This window comes from Fusarium verticillioides, chromosome 7 (genome assembly GCF_000149555.1).
Source record: "Fusarium verticillioides 7600 chromosome 7, whole genome shotgun sequence".
NCBI classification, from domain to species: domain Eukaryota; kingdom Fungi; phylum Ascomycota; class Sordariomycetes; order Hypocreales; family Nectriaceae; genus Fusarium; species Fusarium verticillioides.
The window spans coordinates 3,188,807-3,207,650 of record NC_031681.1 but is presented as its reverse complement, the minus strand read 5'-3'; the positions used below and the strand labels follow the sequence as shown (position 1 = coordinate 3,207,650).

The window sequence follows — 18,844 nt, the reverse complement described above, 5'->3', positions numbered from 1 at the left end:
CTTCACGGTCTCCCTCTCATTCCTTCATAAAGCATACCCCCTTCTAATATTGTCAACATGAATTCCGACGTCGAAACCGCTGTCGAATCCAGCCATGATCGGGGCTCGAGAGAAGAGTTGGGCGACGAGACCAAAGCCAACGCCACATCTCCAGACCCCAATATCGTTGACTGGGAGGAAAATGACCCGGAGAACCCTTTGAACTGGCCTGCTTACAAGGCTGTCGCTCATATTATCATCATCTCTTTCATGACACTTACTGTGTAAGCTACTCTACCGACTTCCCGGTTCAACCGCTTACCTCTGCTGATGATAGTAACCTCGCTGCGACCATGTTCGCCCCGGCCGCATCCGACCTTGCCAAAGACTTCAACATCAAAGACTCGACAGTCGTGACCTTCACCGTTTCCATCTACCTGTTGGGGTTCACCTTCGGGCCCCTGATGATTGCGCCTCTATCAGAATTGCACGGAAGGTACTGGATATATAACGTCTGCAACCTGGTTATCTTGGGTATGACCATAGGCTGTGCTAAAGCTCCCAACTTGGGAGGTTTCATGACTTGCCGCTTCCTCGCCGGTATAGCTGGTTCTGCTCCATTGACAATCGGGGGCGGCACGATTGCCGATGTGACCTACCCGAACAACAGAGCCAAAGCAATGGCGGGTTGGGCTCTTGGGCCTCTCCTCGGACCCGTAAGTCCACTGCCCCAATCTCCTCTTCCGTCTTCCTGCTGACATTAAGTACCAAGGTCCTTGGTCCAATTGCTGGTGGCTTCATAAGCGCTGATCTAGGGTGGCGATGGACATTCTGGATAATTACAATCCTGGTAAGTGGATTCTCCGCCATCAACGATACAGATTTCTTGACTGACTTGGGCAATAGAGTGGCGTTAATAGCATTGTCTGTGTCCTATTTATGCGCGAGACCTATGGACCAACCATTTTAGCCCACCGAGCCGCAAGACTTCGCAAGGAGACTGGCAATAAAAATCTCCGAGCAGCTGGGGCTCGCTCTATCGGCTCCTCGGCCCTTATCCTGCAGACCATCACAAAGGCCACCGCCATGCTGTTTACCAGTACCGTTCTGTTCGTGCTGTCACTCTTTAATGCCTTTGCATTTGGTCTTCTATACCTTCTCTTTACTACCTTCACCCAAGTCTTCGAAGGCCAGTACGGCTTCGGTAGCGGTATCTCTGGCTTGAGTTATATCGGAGTAGGGACAGGCATGTTCACTGGCCTCTTTACCTTCAATATCGCCGATAAAATGATCAATGCCAAAAATGCAACTCCCAAGCCCGAGTCTAGGCTGGCGATGACAATGGTTGCAACTCCACTCCTTGCTGTTGGCTTGTTCTGGTATGGTTGGTCCGCAGAGGAGAAGGTTCACTGGATTGTTCCAATAATAGGAACTGCCTTTGTCGGATTCGGCATCTTATCTATTATGGTGAGTATATCCGGATATAACAATATTTTCCGCTGTCCAATTCTAACCTTGGTCTCCTCTAGCTGCCCTCTCAGTTATATGTCGTCGACCTCTTTGGCGCAGAAAAGGCTGCTTCAGCTCTCGCCGCGCTTGCTGTGTTCCGCTCTTTGTTTGCCGCATTCCTTCCTCTGGCCGGGCCACCTATGTACAACAACTTGGGCCTTGGTTGGGGCAACTCTGTGTTAGGCTTCCTCTCCGTGGCCTTCATTCCACTACCTATCCTCTTTTATAGATATGGGGAGAGACTAAGGAACAGGAACAGGAACTGAAACAAATCGGCCATTATGGCATGCCAATTAGCTCGAGCACTGGAGGGCTAATTGAGCAATCTTGGTCATATGTAAAATATTAAGACAGCTCGAGATTAGTAAAACCTGAGAACTAGAGTGTAATATAAATATTCAATAACTAATAAGATAATAATCCTATTTAAAGAATAACATTAAATTGCTCTAAAATAGCTCTATATAGTTATAATATTAGAAGAGCTTTTATATAGTTTTGTTATTTAATCCCTCTCTTGTATCTTCCTCCTATTACCTTCCCTCGTCCTACTGAAGGCACCAGACTTTGCAGTCCGCCATGATTCTTCGCAGCTTCGCTCTAGCGGGCGAACTGACAGCCTTTGATCTTGAGGGAGCTCATCTTGCGTGGCATATCGAGGATAATACTGCTAAGTAGCTGGCTAAGCTAATGCCAAGAGGACAATAGATTTTATGATACTTATAGTAATTATTCCGAGGTTCTAGAAATAGAAAGGAGTAACTAAGTAAAAGTAAGTCTTTCTTAGCAGTATAAGCTTAGTTTAAGTAATTCTAGTATTAAATAGTCTTACTAGCAACCCTTAAATATATAGTATAAAAAGGAATTTATAATTTACTTTACTATATATATATAACCTTAATTTATTAATAGGGCAATTTGCAGCTATATTATTAAATAAAAAACGTAAATAGCGCTTACGGTATTTTCCGCTACTAGCTATCCTAACTAAATAAACAACAAAACGCTAAATCTACTTAGCGTGCTTTGAAATCATTATGCACATGATGAACAGCTTTCCCCGCGTTTTGGTGAACGGATCACATTTCACCCACAATTTAGCTTGCTTTACTTTACTCAAGGTTCTTCCTCTGCTCCTTTACTCGCTGAGCGGCCATGAACAAGACGCCGAGACGCCGAGCCCTTGGGCAAAGATCACGCACTGGATGGTATAGGAATGCCTCTGATTCACTGAGTTCCTCGCTTGCTTACACCTTTTATCTGCTGCTTCTAGTCTACCGTGCCGCATCCAGAAGATCAAGTGTGACGAAACTCAACCCTGCTGTCAACAATGTTACAAACGCAATCGCGCATGCAACATCTCTAGCTCCCGATTCCGCGTTTATAATCGCGCTTCTGAACATGAACCTGCCACAGATCATAAGCCGTCAAAGCCACCAGAACCTGACCCGGTTGATAACAGTTGCCACGATGCCGACGACGACAATATTAGCACTCATGGCAGATCTTGGCATTTACCTTGTCGTGAAGGTACCATGGCTCTAAGTCCAGACGTGAGTGCCGAGATGCCCAGTGACCCCAGCCCAATGTCAAATGCTGTCTATGACGCAGGCTGCATTTTGGCGCAACTGGCGAGCCCACCCACGGTTCATCTTAATGAAGCTCAACCTCACATGGCGAGTGTAGCCACCACGCCCGACAAATCAGGCACAATGAGCTCGCCTACATCAAACAGCATGGCAGTGCAGCCAGAAGCGCCTGACCTGGAATTCAATATTCCAGAGGCATCGGACTTCACCATCTCGTCCTCAACCTTTGGAGCAGATGACAGTTTGCTGCATTTGCCAGCAACGGCCACGGCGCATGCTCTCACACCATTTGAAGACTGCACAAATGCAAAAGGCGTGTCTTCGGCGAACTTGATAGACCAGAAATCGGAGATTATACAAACTGACCCTGAGCTGTCATTTTTCTTGCGGCAGTTTGCTGACACAATGGGAAAGTGGTAGGCCGCACCAAACATCAAGACCGTGACATTGCATCCTAATCATTTCAATAGGATGGACTTGTTCGATATGGATCAGCATTACCATAGAGTCATACCAATACTCGCATGGACTAGCCCACTTCTTCTCTATTCTGCTTGTGCCGTGGCAGCCAAGCAGCTCACTTTAGTTGAACCCTGCTCACAGGCACAGAGGCCACGGTCCCATATGCAGTACTGGCAGACCAGCTCCCACAAGGACTTTGCGTGGTATAGCACCAAGTACTACGATCGTGCCATCTCGTTACTGTTGGGGTATGTCTCCAATCTCAGCGAAGGAGACTCTGGGCAGGAAACTGCTGAGCAACAAAACGAGCATGATCCCAATCCCAAGCCATGTAGAAATGAGATCATCATAGCGGCTACCATCTTATCAGTATACGAGTTTCTCACCGCCGATGACCAGACGTGGTCTGAACACCTTGATGGCATCCGATCTTTCATTCGTCTGTCGGACGAACTGGGCTTCAATTTTCAACCCACAGCAGCAAGCCCTATTCTCGATCCTCTACCGCCAAGTCTTCTACGAGCTGCCTGTTGGAACTTTGCAAGGCAGGACTTTCTTGCAGCCTGTGAGACATATTCTTTTTTTTTTCCCTCATTCCTGAACGTCACTGCTTTCCAATTAAGGCATAGCTAACACAGTTAGTGATCAATGGCCACAAGACTCGTCTCGATACCGAAAATCCAGTTATCTGGCGGCGAATGGGTCTAAGCGTCTCTGAACATGGGAGGCCAATGGCCCACGTGCATTCGAATATCCCAGAAGATGCCTGTTCGCAGGCTTTACGGCCTGACATAATATCTAACACGCTTGTATGGCTTCTCTCAAGGCTAGCCAACTACGTTGCGCTTGCTACCGACTCAAAGCAGCAAGCAGAATCGACGAGAGTTCTGGAGGATACGTGGCTCTCGTTGAATCAGGACTTTGAAACATGGCACCAAGGGCTACCCTCTAGCTTTCGACCATCATACCGAGTACCATACACGCCTCGTCAAGGTACTGAGGTGTGCCCAAGGTGTAAGTATCAGCCTGGATCGTTGATTAGTTATGAGACATGGTACAGCAGCAGTATGTGTGCCTCTAGCATGCAGTCTTATCACATGAGTCAGATACTCCTCCTGGTTCACAAGCCGGAGAGCCTAGCAGTACCTGTTTCACGACCTTCTGCCTCAGGAGGTCCTGCCGATGTCTTGATGAGGTTTAACCAGATGAACCGGGTGCTGCAGTATCATGCAATAGAGATTTGCGCTATTGCATTGTCTAGACCCGAAGCAGCTGCGAGAATACATATGCTGCAGCCTGTTTATCTTGCAGGTCGTTGTCTACACACCAGAGCTGATCGTGCTATTGTTCTCAGACTGCTTGAGTCCATTGAGACCGAGTTGGGATGGAGCTCAAGATACCGGGTGAAGGACTTACTTAGGGAATGGGGCATAGATCGGAACAAGATCATGGATTGCTGCCATTGATCTTCTTGTGGGGGTTTGGATACTGATAGTGGGATTTGAGGATACCTATTCTTATCTTCGTACGTTGTTCTGGCAAAATCATAACTACAACGGCGAAGATTATTTACATTGAAGTTGTTTCTTATTGAGATACAATCATATACTGATTCTTTCTACGCTATCTACTTGCGACGGATAAGGCAAGCTTGTCATTCAGCAGACGCCATACGGATGAGATTGCACTCTTATCCAAGATGAATGAAAGACCAGCAAAAGCTGGCAGCAATGCCCACAAGGGAGAGATGCTGCCACCCCTCTTGAGGTCAGAAACAAATCGAAAGTCTCCCCAGCGGATAAATATACTCCTCAGCCAAAAGTGCCACTGCCATTCAGGGTAAATCAACAGGTTCTTGCCCGTCTTTGGCTCGACATACCAGTTGCTGCATCCCGACGACCAGACTAACCTCTTGCACTTGGACTGAATCCATGAGTTCTCTTCGTCTTCGGCCTGCTGTTTGACTTGTACAGCCTCCACTCTTTGCGAGGGCCAAAGAGATATTCTTGGCGGGTGCAGGGAACGAAGAACGGGATCGATGACGCGGAGGGTAAAGTTTATCTGGCACTCGGTCGACCATGTAACTGACAGATGACCGGTGAGTGTGTTGGGCCCCATCATGATGAACATGTTTGGGAAGCCGGCGATGCAAGTACCGTAGTAGGCTTGGGGGAGTCCATCGTTATGATTGTTCCACTGTTCAAACCATTCTGTCAGTCATTTTATTTATATGTGAAAGATGAGTGCCTACATGATCTTCAACGGTTTTTCCTTCTAGACCGATAATCTCCATTGGAGCGAGCAGCTTTGTCGTCTCAAACCCAGTAGCCAGCACAATGGCGTCAGCTGGAAGCTCCTTGCCCGAGCGAAGAAAGACGCTATGTCGCCCGATACGCTCAACGGGATCGTCTGAGATGAGATGGAGGTTAGGCCTATGCAGCGCCTCGAGGTATCCCGTGTCAAACACGCGACGTTTGCAACCAACTTCAAACTTGGGAACCAACACATCGACATACTCAGCCGGTGCATTCTCTTCAATATACTTTTTAGATGCATCACTCAATTTCTGACGCGCATCTTTGCCCGTTGCAGTATTGAACATGAGCCACTCGGCCTCGAGCTGGGCGTAGATGATGGTGCGGAGTAACGTCATGGCACCAGGAACCCAGCGCATCATGAAGCGAAATAGGGTCGAATACTCTGGATTTGGACGCTCGAGCAACCAGTGCGGTTGTCGCGCAAACTGGGTGACGCTTCTGGCAGTCTGAGCAATGACAGGCACGAACTGCGTGGCGCTGCAACCGTTCCCAAGCACCACGAGATTCTTACCGGTGTGGTCGAAGCTATGGTCCCACGTGGCAGAGTGGAAGATGTTGCCCTCGAAGGTCTCATGACCAGGAACCTCACATTTCTTGGGGATGCTGAGGGCACCGACAGCTGAGATGAGGATATTGGCTCGCCGCTGGGTGATTTTGTTAGTACGGTGGTTGTGGATCGTAATGAGCCAAGTGCTGGACTCGGACTGCCACTCGGCTTTGGTGACGCTGTGCTGGAAACGTATGTGGGGGTCGATGTCGTGCTGGCGGGAGACGTCTTTGAAGTAGGCCAGAATCTCAGGCTGCATGGTGAACTTGCGCGTCCAATGCGGGTTGAGGCCAAATGAGTATGAGTAGAAGTGGGATGGGACATCAACTCCGCAGCCGGGATACGTGTTCACGGCCCAGGTTCCTCCAACTTCGGTGCCTTTCTCGTAGATTTCGAAACTGGCATGTTTGTACTTATTTTGCAGTTGGATGGCGAATCCAATGCCAGACATGCCAGCGCCAATAATGAGCACGTCGGTATCAGCAGCAGCCATTGTCATGAGAGCAGGGGTAACAGTTGAACAAAGAATATGAGACGTTAGCCAAGAAAACAAGATCTTGCAGGCGGGAAAATAGATTTGTCCAATATTATTTCTCTTTGTGCCGGAAACCAATCTTCTCTGCCGTTGAGCTTGCTAGTACCAGAGAAGGATGAGGATAATAAAGCCTCCATGAGTGCTGTAGAAGGTCTTACACTGATTGACCTTGCATTATTGTTTTGGAACCGCGCCAGAATTACCCTTTCCAGATAACTAGTGAGCTTAACCAAGGTTTAGCACACTACCGCCATTTCCAGGGATACATGATATGATACAAACGCCGACCTAACGCTTAAATTTCCAAATCAGGAGATTTTATCCTCAGCAAGATATCATGTCTTACATCTCGTTACCATGCTATTTCAGTCGGCTCCGCAATCTAGGTCTAGCTACATGCATACCGCATTATCGTCCGGAACCTAGGAGGGGAGCCACTTTTGCTCAAGACGAGGGGAACCAGTCGGGAAGGTTCCTATTCCTCTTTCAACCTGGCTTAGCCTTCTTCAGCTCTCTCAGGCCTCGGGAATCCTTGACTGGCCATCCCGGTAAAGGTTCCACACAAACTTCGAGTGAAGTTGGTAGACAAAGGAGCTGGAAGACACCAACTCGGTGTTCGGCACCTCTCCCGACTGAGACATGGCAAGTACTCCCAATACAAGAAACATAATCATCAAGACAAGAGCGAAAGGTTAAATCCTCTCCATGTGAGAGAGTAGGAATGGCATTGCATATGCTGAGCTTCCGTGTAACACGTCTCTAATAATGCGAAGAAGAGACTAGTACCAGGTTGATTCAAATTATCTACAACAGTATTTTCTACAGACATTGATAACCTAGCTCAGCTATGGCTCTTTTGTGAAAGGATCTCCCAAACCTCATCTACGCCCTTCTTCAGGCCGCTGACGGTATGTCCTGAGCCAGATGGCCCAACATCATTGAGAACATGGACCTCTCTTGTCTGACCTTTTCCAACTTCCAAAACCGTTCCTCCAACATATTCATCCTTCTCAACCAGACTAAGCATTGCCAACGCAACATCCTCAGGCTCTACCCATTCGTCCTTTGCGCCATCGATCCACGCCAGCTTCTCTGGATGCTCTGTCCACAGTGGTGTTTTGATCACTCCCGGTGCAACTGCTGTCACACGGATGCTAGCCAGGTCGGTGCTTTCGGGAGGTGTCTCAAGACCTCCGAGCGACCGGACGAAATGGGATATTCCAGCCTTGGCTGCGCAGTACATGGGTACCGACAAGACTGGGCCTTGTGCTGCGATAGACGAGATGTGCACTATAGATCCTGGCTTCTTGTTCTCTGTGAAATGCGCAATGGCCTTTTGGGTTGCGTAGATCGGGTGCGTCAAGTTGATGTCAAGGCTTGTGAAACGACTTTCGCTGTGCACGTCTTTTGATAACGCTGTGCCGGCTGGGTGCCAAAAGTTTGAAAAGGGCTAGAAAATGTCAAGACTTGTGCTCGCACATAGACTAGGTATAATAGACTTGAGGAATACTTACCGGGTCGTATACGCCAGCACCAGGGCACACGATGTCATAGCCTCCAAATTCCTTCTTAGCAACCTCAAATGCGTGATCGAGTTGATCCCATTTTGTGACATCGGTCGGCTGGTATAAAGCCTGAGAAGGGAAGGCCTTCAGTAACTCGGTCGCCTCAGGCCGAAGAGCAAGGTCAGCCATGACAACATTGCATCCCCGCTCGAGGAGGACTTTGGAGAAATGATAGCATATTCCTGAGCCTGCTCCTGTGACAACAGCGGTTTTGCCTTTGACTGTGAGTGACATTGTTCTTTCGTGATGTATATTTTTCGTCCAAGGTAAAAGAAGCTCGATGAATGACTGACGGCTGAAAGTAAGCTTGTGTAGATAATGCAAAAACGGGTTCAACTGTAGTCAAGTGAACTGAATGAACAAGTCAGTGTTTGACTTTAAGCGACCTTTGAGAAATGTCTCGCCTCCGGTCCATCCTCCACACAGAGAGTGTTGGCAGCTCATGATATGACTCGGAATCTAACTAAAGCATGCTTCCCCACGATACCAACCCCGCGGGGTATTCACGTGTCATGCATATCTAGACATCATTAGTTCGAGGACCTGGAGGTCGGGCAGATGGAAATACGAGAAAGGGTTGCACCCAGCGCTTAAATTTCCACATTGAGTATCGGACCAGCGTTTTTGTAACCGAACCCCGCAAAGATCCTCAATTCCACCGCAAATTTTACTCGCTCAAGTCTAGCTTGTTCACTGAGCACCAGTCCACAAACGGAAAAATAAGAGTGCCGACTCGGCTAGCGTTACCCCGGAATTCAGCAGTCGGCCCCAGATTTCTAGGAGCCAGAATGCGGAGAAGTCAAGGTCGCAAACAGGCTTTCCGATCATCGTGAGATCTTGATTCGCCAATTAAGATTCTGATCATGTATCAAGGCCCGCAGTCCGTTTTGTGTTAAGTGAATTGAAGTGGCTCTTGACATTCAAGTACAAAAGGCGATATGGGGCCCATTTCCACACTGTAGATCTTACAACACATGGCCCAATCTTGCAAACCATCCATTAGCATTTGCCGGCAACCTCATAAATCAAGCACAGTTCACCGTTCCTTGGTGACTGAGAGTACATCATGGGCCGAAAGTACCTTGGCGGCTCTGGAGAGAGCCTGACAGTTTGGATCAGTCTCGCAGCGTCAACTGTGCTAGTCTTCTACGGCTACGATCAAGTATGAGAAGCAAGCAGACAATCCTGTAAGACGACCTCTGCTAACAAGACCAACTCATCAGGGCGTTTTTGGTAACATTCTCGTTTCCAAAGATTTCATCGAGACCGTGGGCCATCCTTCTGTCGAGGCACAAGGAACCATGACATCTGTATACAACCTTGGCTGTTTTGGTGGTGCGCTCTCAACGCTATATACAGGTGACAAACTTGGACGACCCAAGACGCTTATTGTTGGAAGTTTGATCATTGCCCTCGGCGCTATTATTCAGGCTACTGTTTTCGGTCCAGCACAGATGTATGTTGGTCGCGTTGTAGCAGGTAAGAACTCGACTCCCATGTTGTCCCTTTATCAATAGAGATTGCTGATACACATGCTTCAGGTGTCGGAACTGGCATGAACACTGCGACTGCTGGCGTATGGCAGTCGGAAACAGCAAAGACTGCCAGCCGTGGCAAGCTGATAATTATTCAGATGGCCAACTGTATCACAGGCTTTTCCATCTCTAATTGGTTGACACTCGGCTTCTCGTTCGTACCAGGAAGCGCCAGCTGGAGATTCCCTCTCGCATTTCAGATCTGTGAGTTCCATTCCAAATGTCCTTATACAATAAAGCCTCCATTGCTAATTTGAATTCCAAGTCTTCTCTGCCCTCGTCTGTCTTATGTGTCCCTTCCTCCCCGACTCTCCCCGTCTGCTTATGCGCAAGGAGAAACATGAAGAGGCTCTTGAGGTCCTAGCCGCGCTTGAAGGGCACGGTGCTACTGTGGACTCACCCTCAGTACGAACCCAATATGCCATCATCAAGGATATCATGGATAAGGAACATGGTGATGAGTGTACATGGTGGCAGCTCATCACCGGGCATGGTCCATCAGGTGCAGTAAGGAGAATGATTCTCGGCGCATGGATGCAATGCATGAACCAGGTTAGTTCCATCGTTCCCCATCTCCATTACTCATGATTCAATGGTACGGAGAGGGTTAACCAAGAAGTACTAGATCTCGGGCATCAACGTAACTAGTTACTACATGACATACGTCTTCATCAACGCCCTCGGCCTCAGCGAATTCATGGCCCGGGTTCTAGCTGCTGCTGGCTCGATCGACTACCTCGTCTTCTCTTTTCTCGCCTGGTTTGTCATCGAACGTTACGGTAGACGTCAGGTCATGATGGTGTCTGCCGCCGCCTGTGCTCTCTGCTGGACCATCATCTCGATCGCCGCCTCCCAGATCGAACTCGGCAAGGGCAACCGATTCTCGTGGGGTTGCGCCGCCATCTTCGGTTTCTTTGCCTTCTTTGCGGCGTTCGGTATGGGCGTCTTGGCCGTGCCGTGGCTCTATCCTACAGAGGTGAACGCTTTGGCTTTCCGGGCCAAGGGTGCTAGCTTGGCTATGGCATCCAACTGGTAGGTCAACATCGTACCTTCTAACAATGTCTACTAACACAATGGTTTAGGATTATGAACTACATGGTTGCTCAGATTACGCCTCCAGGCATTGCCAATCTTGGCTACCGCTTCTGGGTGATCTGGGCTGTTATCTGTGCTGCCTTCGTGCCGATCACCTACCTGTTCTACCCCGAGACTGCAAATCGCTCTTTGGAAGACATTGACCGCTTTTTCGCTGAGCATCCGGACATTTTCGTCTTCCGCAACAAAACTGCTACTCAGCTCGCAAGGCCTGACGTTTACTTTGAGGCAGATAAGGCCATCGCCGAGCAACAGAAGATCCGAGGCGAGGCGGATGAGAAGAGTATTACCAGTGCAGTTGAGAAAGAGTTTGCTTAAGAGTATAGTAAATCGTTGAGTGAACTAAGTAGACACTGTCTAGATAGACAATGCTATAAGCTCTGCTATCAAGAGACCATCAGTTCTTAGTCTTCAAACTAGCAGATTCAGTACCTTTAGGTAGATACTTGATGTGACTCCATAGTCTGTCAATATACGTTAATCAATATCATCAGGCACTTTTAAATACAGTGACGACTTCTAGGAATCTCTGAACTAACTATCATCTTTATGGCTCTTTAAGTATAACCCCCACGTTAGGTGCTATAGAAATGACGCATATCATACCCTGTACAGAGTACCGAGACTGGGTTTATTGACTTCACGTACTCATATGTCTTCAAGACTTGCGCAACGCATTACTGGTGTGAAATTTCAATACCCCAGCATTGCGGGGTGCCAGTGGAATTCCTGCTCTGATCCTGGCCCAGAAGGGAGGCACAACGTAATATGATTGGCGCGGAAAGCCTGAAGTGGGACAAGCACTTCCAAGACTCCAAGGGCCACAGAAATTGTGAGGACATTTAGGGTATTATGCCGGGTAAATAGAAACAATAGATGTCATTATACTGGCAGTCTTGTTTATCCGCAAGAGAAATCCCCTACATATATAATAGCCATTTACACATAACAGGACATTATTCCTCGTTTCTCTCGGTTCACTCATCTTGGATTTGTCTCCGTTTGTAACCAACCTGTCTACCAATGCGATCGTACATATCTTCTTTGCTGGTAGCCGGTCTAATGTCCGGTCCCAGTGCCGCGACATCGGCTCGGATGGCCCTAGACATACGGCAAGAGGGAACGTTCAGCAACCCGGTCCTATTTCAGGATCTTCCAGATATAGATGTTTTTCGGGTCGGCTCTGTCTACTACTACTCGACATCCACCTTCGCCTTCTCTCCTGGGGCTCCAGTCCTGAAATCCTACGACTTGGTGAATTGGACGCCAGTAACGCACAGCGTTCCCGACGTTGTGGATTTTGGGAAAGAATACAAACTCAATGGCGACAATGACCGCGCTTATGTCAAAGGTGTTTGGGCGAGCTCAATGAGATATCGCAAGTCTCACGATAAATTCTACTGGATGGGCTGCATTCAATCCACTGGCAAGACCTTCCTCTACACGGCTCCAGGGAATGGTGCCGCCGACAACGACGGCGAGAATGACAATTGGGAATGGACTCTTGAAGGGACCATTGACGAGTGCTTCTACGATAATGGAATCTTCTTCGATGATGATGATACCATGTACGTGACATGGGGCAACCGACAGCTCCGCGTTACTCAGCTTTCCGATGATGGGCTGAGCGTCGTGCGCACCGAGACCATTTACGATAGCGGCGATGATTTGTATCTCGAAGGCGCCCATCTGTACAAAACCCGGGGCTACTACTGGGTGTGTCCTACGAAAGTTGCTAGCGGCCAATACATCCTTCGCTCAACTGAGCCGTTCGGCAAATACGAGGTCCGGGAGTTCTGGGATAATCTTTCTGGTCCACTCTCCAACGCCGGCTATGCTCACCAGGGCGGCATGGTGGACACTCCCGAAGGCGACTGGCATTACCTCGCCTTCATGGATGCTTATCCTGCCGGCCGTGTTCCTGTTCTGGCCCCCATCACTTGGTCTGAGGATGACTGGCCATCGATTGTACTCGATGCCAATGGCGGCTGGGGAGTGACATATGCTATTCCGGTTCAGACAAACAAGACTGTCCCAGGTGTCGAACGTCTTGATGACTTTTCCGCACCAACCTTGCATCCAGAGTGGGAGTGGAATCACAGTCCTGACTCAGAATACTTCGAACTCGGGTCAGACGGCTTGACTCTCAAGACTGCCTCTGTCGTTGGGGACCTCTTTAATGCACGAAACACTCTAACTCATCGCATTACAGGCCCACGATCTGCAGCGACCTGGCACCTCAATATCAGCGGTCTCACCCAAGGTGATCGTGCTGGGGCGGCCATATTCCGCGACGAATCGGCATATATAGGCGTGCACCAAGATACAAATGGCACCAAGGTCGTGTTTGTGAACGAAATTAATATGAACCAGCAGTGGCAGACTGTCAGCAGAGGCACGGTCGCAGCAACAGGTCCCTCCATAGACGCGCACGAGATCTGGCTTCGTGTTGAAGCTGATGTGACCCCAGCTTTCGGTCTGTCTCTTGTGAGGGAAGCACACTTCTACTATAGTCTTGACGGTGAGAGCTGGAAGCAGCTCGGCACATTTGTACTCCATAACAGGTGGCAGTGGTTCACGGGCTTCCGTTTCGCGGTATTTAACTTTGCGACTGCGAAACTGGGTGGCCAAATAAGTGTTAAAAGCTTCAAAAATGCATTAACTTGATGCTTATCGATAAATCTCGGGTCCAGGCCCCGTTATCTCATTTCTATCTGCAGAAGGGGAGAGGTGCTGATCGCCGACGGAAAGGGACATGGCCGCCGGCCGCTAGATAAACAAACCAATCAAATCTTCTTACAGCAGGCTCCATATCGCCAGATCGGAGGCCGTGGGGTCGATTTGAGATCTGGAATCATAGATTGACAACTCTGGGGGCACTGTCAGTGAGAGTGTAGCTGAATCGGGTTGGCAGGCACGCGATATGAGGTCGCCTTAATAGTTTGTGAGCTGAGGGTTGTTTTTCTGACACGATAAGAACAAGTAAGGCCTTCGAGTTTTAGTCACACTTCAGCGTATCACAGAAGATAACGTTCATGGATCTCACTGGCCAGGCGGTGACGGAAGCCACGAATTAGAGTTAAGTGGCGATAGAGCTAAGCTGGATCCCTTCTGGCTTATCAATAGGTCTTATGATCTATCGATTGGGGGAGATAAGCTTTACAGCGTGTTTGTTTTCGGATATCAACCCCCAGACTCCCCCCATTTAGTTCCCGTTAAAGCGCTTGGCATTTGTCTCCAACAGCTCGGTTTCCAGTTTACTCATATTGATTCACTTGGTACTGCGCTTTTGCTGCCCAGAATCAAGATGCAGTCAGACGGCTCCGACACTAAAAATGGCTTCGGGGTCACTTCCGACTCCGAACCGGGGCAAGTCGGCGCGGTGAGGCGACGACGATTCGGGTTCAACTTTAGCCTCGAAGTCGATCAGGAACCGAGCTCTTTTGCAAAGTCGAAGAATTTTTCCAATGCGGATTTCGACCCGATTCCACCTTCTAAGCGAACCTGGAATTGGGGTGCTTACGTGGCTTATTGGATGGCAGATGCGTGGGCTGTGTCGAACTGGGAAGTCGGTAAGCTTGCTACGTTATTCATAGTCACAGGAAGAGCGCGAATTGCTAATGTTTCGTGGCGTAGCCTCGTCAATGATTGCTGTCGGACTGAGTTGGCGAATGGCAATTGGAGCCTGTGTTCTTGGTAACTTTCTCATGGGCATTGTCATTACTGTCAATGGAAGAATCGGAGCTATTGTGAGTCTCTCACTTTGTGAGTACGGCTGCTCATCGACTAACCTGTTCACAGCTCCACACTCCCTTCCCGGTTCTCTCTCGCATGCCCTTCGGCTACTACTTCAGTTACTTTGTTGTTTTGTCCCGCTGTGTCCTTGCCATCGTCTGGCTCGGGTAAGTGCACTTTGTCCTCTTGATACTGCAAGGTGCGTGACTGATAGATGTCTTATAGTGTGCAAACCACGACTGGAGGTCAATGCATGACCGTTCTATTGACCGCCATCTGGCCGAGCTTTGCCAACATCCCGAATCACATTCCTGAATCTGAGGGTATCACCACTGCAGGCATGTGTGGATTCGTGCTCTACTTCCTCCTTCAGCTTCCCTTCTTGTGTATCCCGTACACCAAGGTACTACTCTATATACCGTGAGAGAGCTGAACATCAGACTGATTATCACAGGTTCAATACTTCTTTGCCTTCAAGAGTATCATCGCCCCGATCGTGTTCCTGGCCGTCTTTGGCGACACATTGCACAAGGCCGGTGGAACAATCAGCCACAGCACTGTGATTTCCAAGGGCACTACCATTCACGGTGCCACTTTGGCATGGGCCTTCTTCAATAGTGAGCGAGGCAGTTCCAGTGCTCTCTTTCATACTCTAACAACTGAACAATCCAGATCTTAACGGAGTCTTGGGTAACTACTCCACGCTCGGTCTCAACATCGCCGACTTTTCGAGATATGCCAACAAGCCTAGCGCTCAAAACGTGCAAGCCATCGTCATCCCCTTTATCTTCAGTACGATTCTCCTTTTCCTGCACTCTGTTAAAATTGCTAATCAGTGTCATTAGCCATTGTCGGCCTTCTGGGCATTTTCACCGCAGCTGCTTCCCAATCTGCGTATGGTGAGGTTCTCTGGAACCCCATCGATATTATTAACCTGTGGATGAAATCTGGTTCCTCTGGTGGGCGTGCTGCAGCTGCCTTCGCCGCCATTGGCCTGATTATCGTTACGCTTGGTATCAACATTTCCGCCAACTCAATTAGTGCCGCCAATGATTTGATGGCTTTTGCTCCCCGGTATATCAACATCCGACGTGGTCAGATTCTCGCCGCCGTAATTGGTAGCTGGGCTTTTGTTCCGGTAAGTAAATGCAACTTGTACCTTCGTTGCTACGACATCCCAGTCTCCAAATTTCCGAGCTCGGTTAACTAAATGACTTACTTAATGCTACAGTGGAAAATCCTGGCATCGGCTCAAAAGTTCATCGCCTTCCTCAACGGCTATACGATTTTCTTGGGTCCCATGACCTCTATCCTCATGACAGAGTGCGTCCTTCTAAACCTTTGCGTATGATAACTCTGTAAAGGTCCACTGACTCTAATTCTTTTCCAGCTACTACATTCTCCGCCGCGGCAAAGTCTCGGTCCCAGACATGTACGATTTCCATGGCATCTACCGCTACTCGCAGAAATGGGGAACCAACTGGCGTGCTGTGGTTGCCTTCTTCATCGGCTGCACTCCTCCTCTTCCTGGCTTCATCGATAACATTGTCCAAGCGGGCGGTGGCCATACCGGTGTCTCGCTAGGAGGTCAACACCTGTAAGTCTTATATTCCATCCTGCTCTTAGTCTTATCTATGTATGCATTCTGACTGAAATATGTATAATAGCTTCTATATCGGCTATGTCTATTCTTTTATATCTGCTGGCGTCTTCTACTATATCCTCAACCACTTTTTCCCAGCCCCTGAAAGCATGGTGGAGTTTGCTATAACTGGAGAGGACATTATTGCTGCTCAGGACGCTAAGAACTTGGAAAAGAAGCACGGCGGTTTTTCAAGTAAGGAGTCTGCCTAGTCGCATTCTCATAGTATAGTAGTCAATATAAGTATGTCACGAGTTCCGGAGGGGCTTGGAGAATAAATAGTTAAATACAGTTTTATACTGAGCCTGACACATTCTAAGCTGGCTGTATCATTCATTTCCTCATAGTCCGAAGAAGTCTATCAAACGATTCTAGTTTGGTCCTAACCAGGCGTCGTGCGCTATGTTATGTGCTTATTTCTCAGGGCTCTCGCCCAGGTAGAGTAAATAAAAATACTTGCAGTCAAACATCTGGCTTGATAATGACCTCCATTTGCATACTCTATCTTATCTCTCTTAATATAATATTAAAGGCTGTAAAGCTCTAAGACCCCTTAAGGCTTTACCTCATATAGATTTTTATAACGTTATTATATATTATACTCCTTACGTCAATTATGGCTGAATAACCCCCAGCGCTTTGAGGAATTCGTCGGCTATTAACAAGCGATTGATACAAGAATAGCCCACCTATACAACATGAGGGTGTCTGGTAGTTGTAGTATTCTTCTACAGGAGTCTTAAAGGAACTGAGAAGCCCAATAACTTCCTTCATCCAGGGCTTGTTAAGCAGGGAGAGGCTATCCGAGTCTTCATCTTCAATGTCGTGGCAGCTTGGACTTCTGTTTAAGGCTCCCACTCTCGTTGTATTAGCAAATGTGGCATCGACATCTCCTGCCTCCTGGGCAAAACCGCCGGCCTGTTCAGTTTCTATATCGGTCCCAAGCTCTGATGACACCGTCGAGTCTTGAATTTGAGGCACCTTAGCTTGGTGAAGCGTTCTGGGACGAAAGAAATAGTCTCCGGCGGTTGATTCTCGTTGAGGGGGACAATCTACCTACTTGGCACTCCATGAGCGCTGTGAGGTTTCGATATTCCTCGTTACGTCGATCTCGAATCGACCACAGGTCCTCCCTCCGGCTTACAATTTTCTTCAGCTCTTCAATCTGCGCCTTAGACTCTGATCTCCGCCCAAGATACTTGAGACACTGTACCCTCCTAGTGGTCATCCATCGTTTCTGTTCAAGAGTGCTAAAATCGTTAATGTTGGTGCCTCTGAGCCTGCAGATATCGTCGTAGCACTGGTCAATCTTGTAGAGGACGAAGAGAACGGTTTTCCAGTCACCAGAGTTGAAGTACACCTATATTTTGTCTAGACCTATAACGAAGAATGATAACTATGTATCGGTGCGCCTTACCTCTTCTAATTTATCGTAGATATCAAGTTGACTTTGGGTGTCATAGCGCTGAATTGCATCCCGCAAGGTGTGATCAAGAGGGGGTGGATCTTATTTCTTGTTGGAAGATGCAGTGTTGAGGGCGTGAAACGTGTCTACGAGAGTGTATATAGACTTCAAAGGCGAGAGGTCATTGGATAAGCTAACAGAATACCAAGAAATTTAGTATACATCCTGCACAAGACCCCAACAGACGTAGCATACCCTCGCACGGTTTTGAGGGTTCCGCCATGTCTCGGTCAGGTCACAAAACCGCCTCTCTTATAAGCGTGCATTCCCCCCCAGACATCGGCAAAGGTGCGGAAGGTAGAAGATAGGTCAATATCTGATAAGAAGTTGTCCCATAGATCCATCGTGTTGGGTTTCCGTTCCTCTTCGTACGAGAGCTCACAGTCCGTAAGAAACGATATCGACATCGCTATGCTAAATAATCTCTAAAACTCTTAGTCATCTAGACTAGTAGGCAGGCGAGTCATACCCGCATAACCGGTTGTGCGTTTAGTAATAACCTTATCTGTATAACTGGCCTTATTAAATAAAAAAAAAAGCTATTAAAAAAAGGATTTAAAAATAAAATCTATAATAATTTAAAGTAATAGTTTAAAGTATTAAGTTTTTAATATATATTAAATTTAAAGTTTAAATAATAGTTCTGGAAAGGTTTCTGAATCCTCCCTCATGGCGTCACATATGGTAAAAGGCGGAAGGTTAAAAATAAAGCTACCCAAGGACTCAAAGGCACTTCTTACAACTTGATCATCTTCCAATCCTGGGAATTGGCAAGACAAGCTGCTGAATGTTTGTGGACTTTGGGGCCAAGAGTAATTTTGAAAGTCGTAGTAGGACATTATTGATAGTATTAAAGCGCTTGACTAGA

General features: G+C 48.0%; 7 protein-coding genes across 7 annotated transcripts; 5 read left to right on the top strand and 2 right to left on the bottom strand.

The window, feature by feature from the left end:
* Positions 1 to 57: 57 nt before the first annotated feature.
* On the top strand, positions 58 to 1,754 carry FVEG_11794 (hypothetical protein; the record flags this gene model as incomplete). Its single annotated transcript, XM_018901118.1, has 5 exons — positions 58 to 263; positions 317 to 695; positions 752 to 829; positions 886 to 1,446; positions 1,509 to 1,754. The coding sequence occupies 5 exons, from the start codon at positions 58 to 60 to the stop codon at positions 1,752 to 1,754; spliced, it is 1,470 nt and encodes a 489-aa protein (XP_018759530.1).
* Positions 1,755 to 3,023: 1,269 nt separating this feature from the next.
* Positions 3,024 to 5,005, top strand: FVEG_11793 (hypothetical protein; the record flags this gene model as incomplete). Its single annotated transcript, XM_018901117.1, has 3 exons — positions 3,024 to 3,493; positions 3,548 to 4,104; positions 4,182 to 5,005. The coding sequence occupies 3 exons, from the start codon at positions 3,024 to 3,026 to the stop codon at positions 5,003 to 5,005; spliced, it is 1,851 nt and encodes a 616-aa protein (XP_018759529.1).
* A 157-nt stretch (positions 5,006 to 5,162) lies between these two features.
* On the bottom strand, positions 5,163 to 6,897 carry FVEG_11792 (hypothetical protein; the record flags this gene model as incomplete). Its single annotated transcript, XM_018901116.1, has 2 exons — positions 5,163 to 5,735; positions 5,791 to 6,897. The coding sequence occupies 2 exons, from the start codon at positions 6,895 to 6,897 to the stop codon at positions 5,163 to 5,165; spliced, it is 1,680 nt and encodes a 559-aa protein (XP_018759528.1).
* An 883-nt stretch (positions 6,898 to 7,780) lies between these two features.
* FVEG_11791 (3-hydroxybutyrate dehydrogenase) lies at positions 7,781 to 8,738 on the bottom strand (the record flags this gene model as incomplete). The annotated part of the gene is made up of 2 exons (XM_018901115.1): positions 7,781 to 8,389; positions 8,454 to 8,738. The coding sequence occupies 2 exons, from the start codon at positions 8,736 to 8,738 to the stop codon at positions 7,781 to 7,783; spliced, it is 894 nt and encodes a 297-aa protein (XP_018759527.1).
* Positions 8,739 to 9,570: 832 nt separating this feature from the next.
* On the top strand, positions 9,571 to 11,452 carry FVEG_11790 (hypothetical protein; the record flags this gene model as incomplete). The annotated part of the gene is made up of 6 exons (XM_018901114.1): positions 9,571 to 9,666; positions 9,728 to 9,983; positions 10,046 to 10,243; positions 10,305 to 10,591; positions 10,665 to 11,071; positions 11,122 to 11,452. The coding sequence occupies 6 exons, from the start codon at positions 9,571 to 9,573 to the stop codon at positions 11,450 to 11,452; spliced, it is 1,575 nt and encodes a 524-aa protein (XP_018759526.1).
* A 744-nt stretch (positions 11,453 to 12,196) lies between these two features.
* Positions 12,197 to 13,801, top strand: FVEG_11789 (hypothetical protein; the record flags this gene model as incomplete). The annotated part of the gene is made up of 1 exon (XM_018901113.1): positions 12,197 to 13,801. The coding sequence occupies one exon, from the start codon at positions 12,197 to 12,199 to the stop codon at positions 13,799 to 13,801; it is 1,605 nt and encodes a 534-aa protein (XP_018759525.1).
* Positions 13,802 to 14,315: 514 nt separating this feature from the next.
* Positions 14,316 to 16,901, top strand: FVEG_11788 (hypothetical protein). Its single transcript, XM_018901112.1, has 10 exons — positions 14,316 to 14,706; positions 14,771 to 14,883; positions 14,936 to 15,036; positions 15,095 to 15,272; positions 15,324 to 15,486; positions 15,542 to 15,661; positions 15,715 to 16,007; positions 16,101 to 16,192; positions 16,260 to 16,466; positions 16,537 to 16,901. The coding sequence occupies exons 1-10, from the start codon at positions 14,442 to 14,444 to the stop codon at positions 16,721 to 16,723; spliced, it is 1,719 nt and encodes a 572-aa protein (XP_018759524.1). The 5' UTR covers positions 14,316 to 14,441; the 3' UTR covers positions 16,724 to 16,901.
* The last annotated feature ends 1,943 nt before the right edge of the window (positions 16,902 to 18,844 follow it).

What these genes read in the sequence shown, in the direction of transcription:
- FVEG_11788 (XM_018901112.1), top strand. Translation starts at nt 14,442, where the DNA reads ATGCAGTCAGACGGCTCCGACACTAAAAATGGCTTCGGGGTCACTTCC. An exon ending in TGTGTCGAACTGGGAAGTCG is followed by an intron (nt 14,707 to 14,770) that starts GTAAGCTTGCTA and finishes TTCGTGGCGTAG; the next exon opens with CCTCGTCAATGATTGCTGTC. An exon ending in CTTGCCATCGTCTGGCTCGG is followed by an intron (nt 15,037 to 15,094) that starts GTAAGTGCACTT and finishes GATGTCTTATAG; the next exon opens with TGTGCAAACCACGACTGGAG.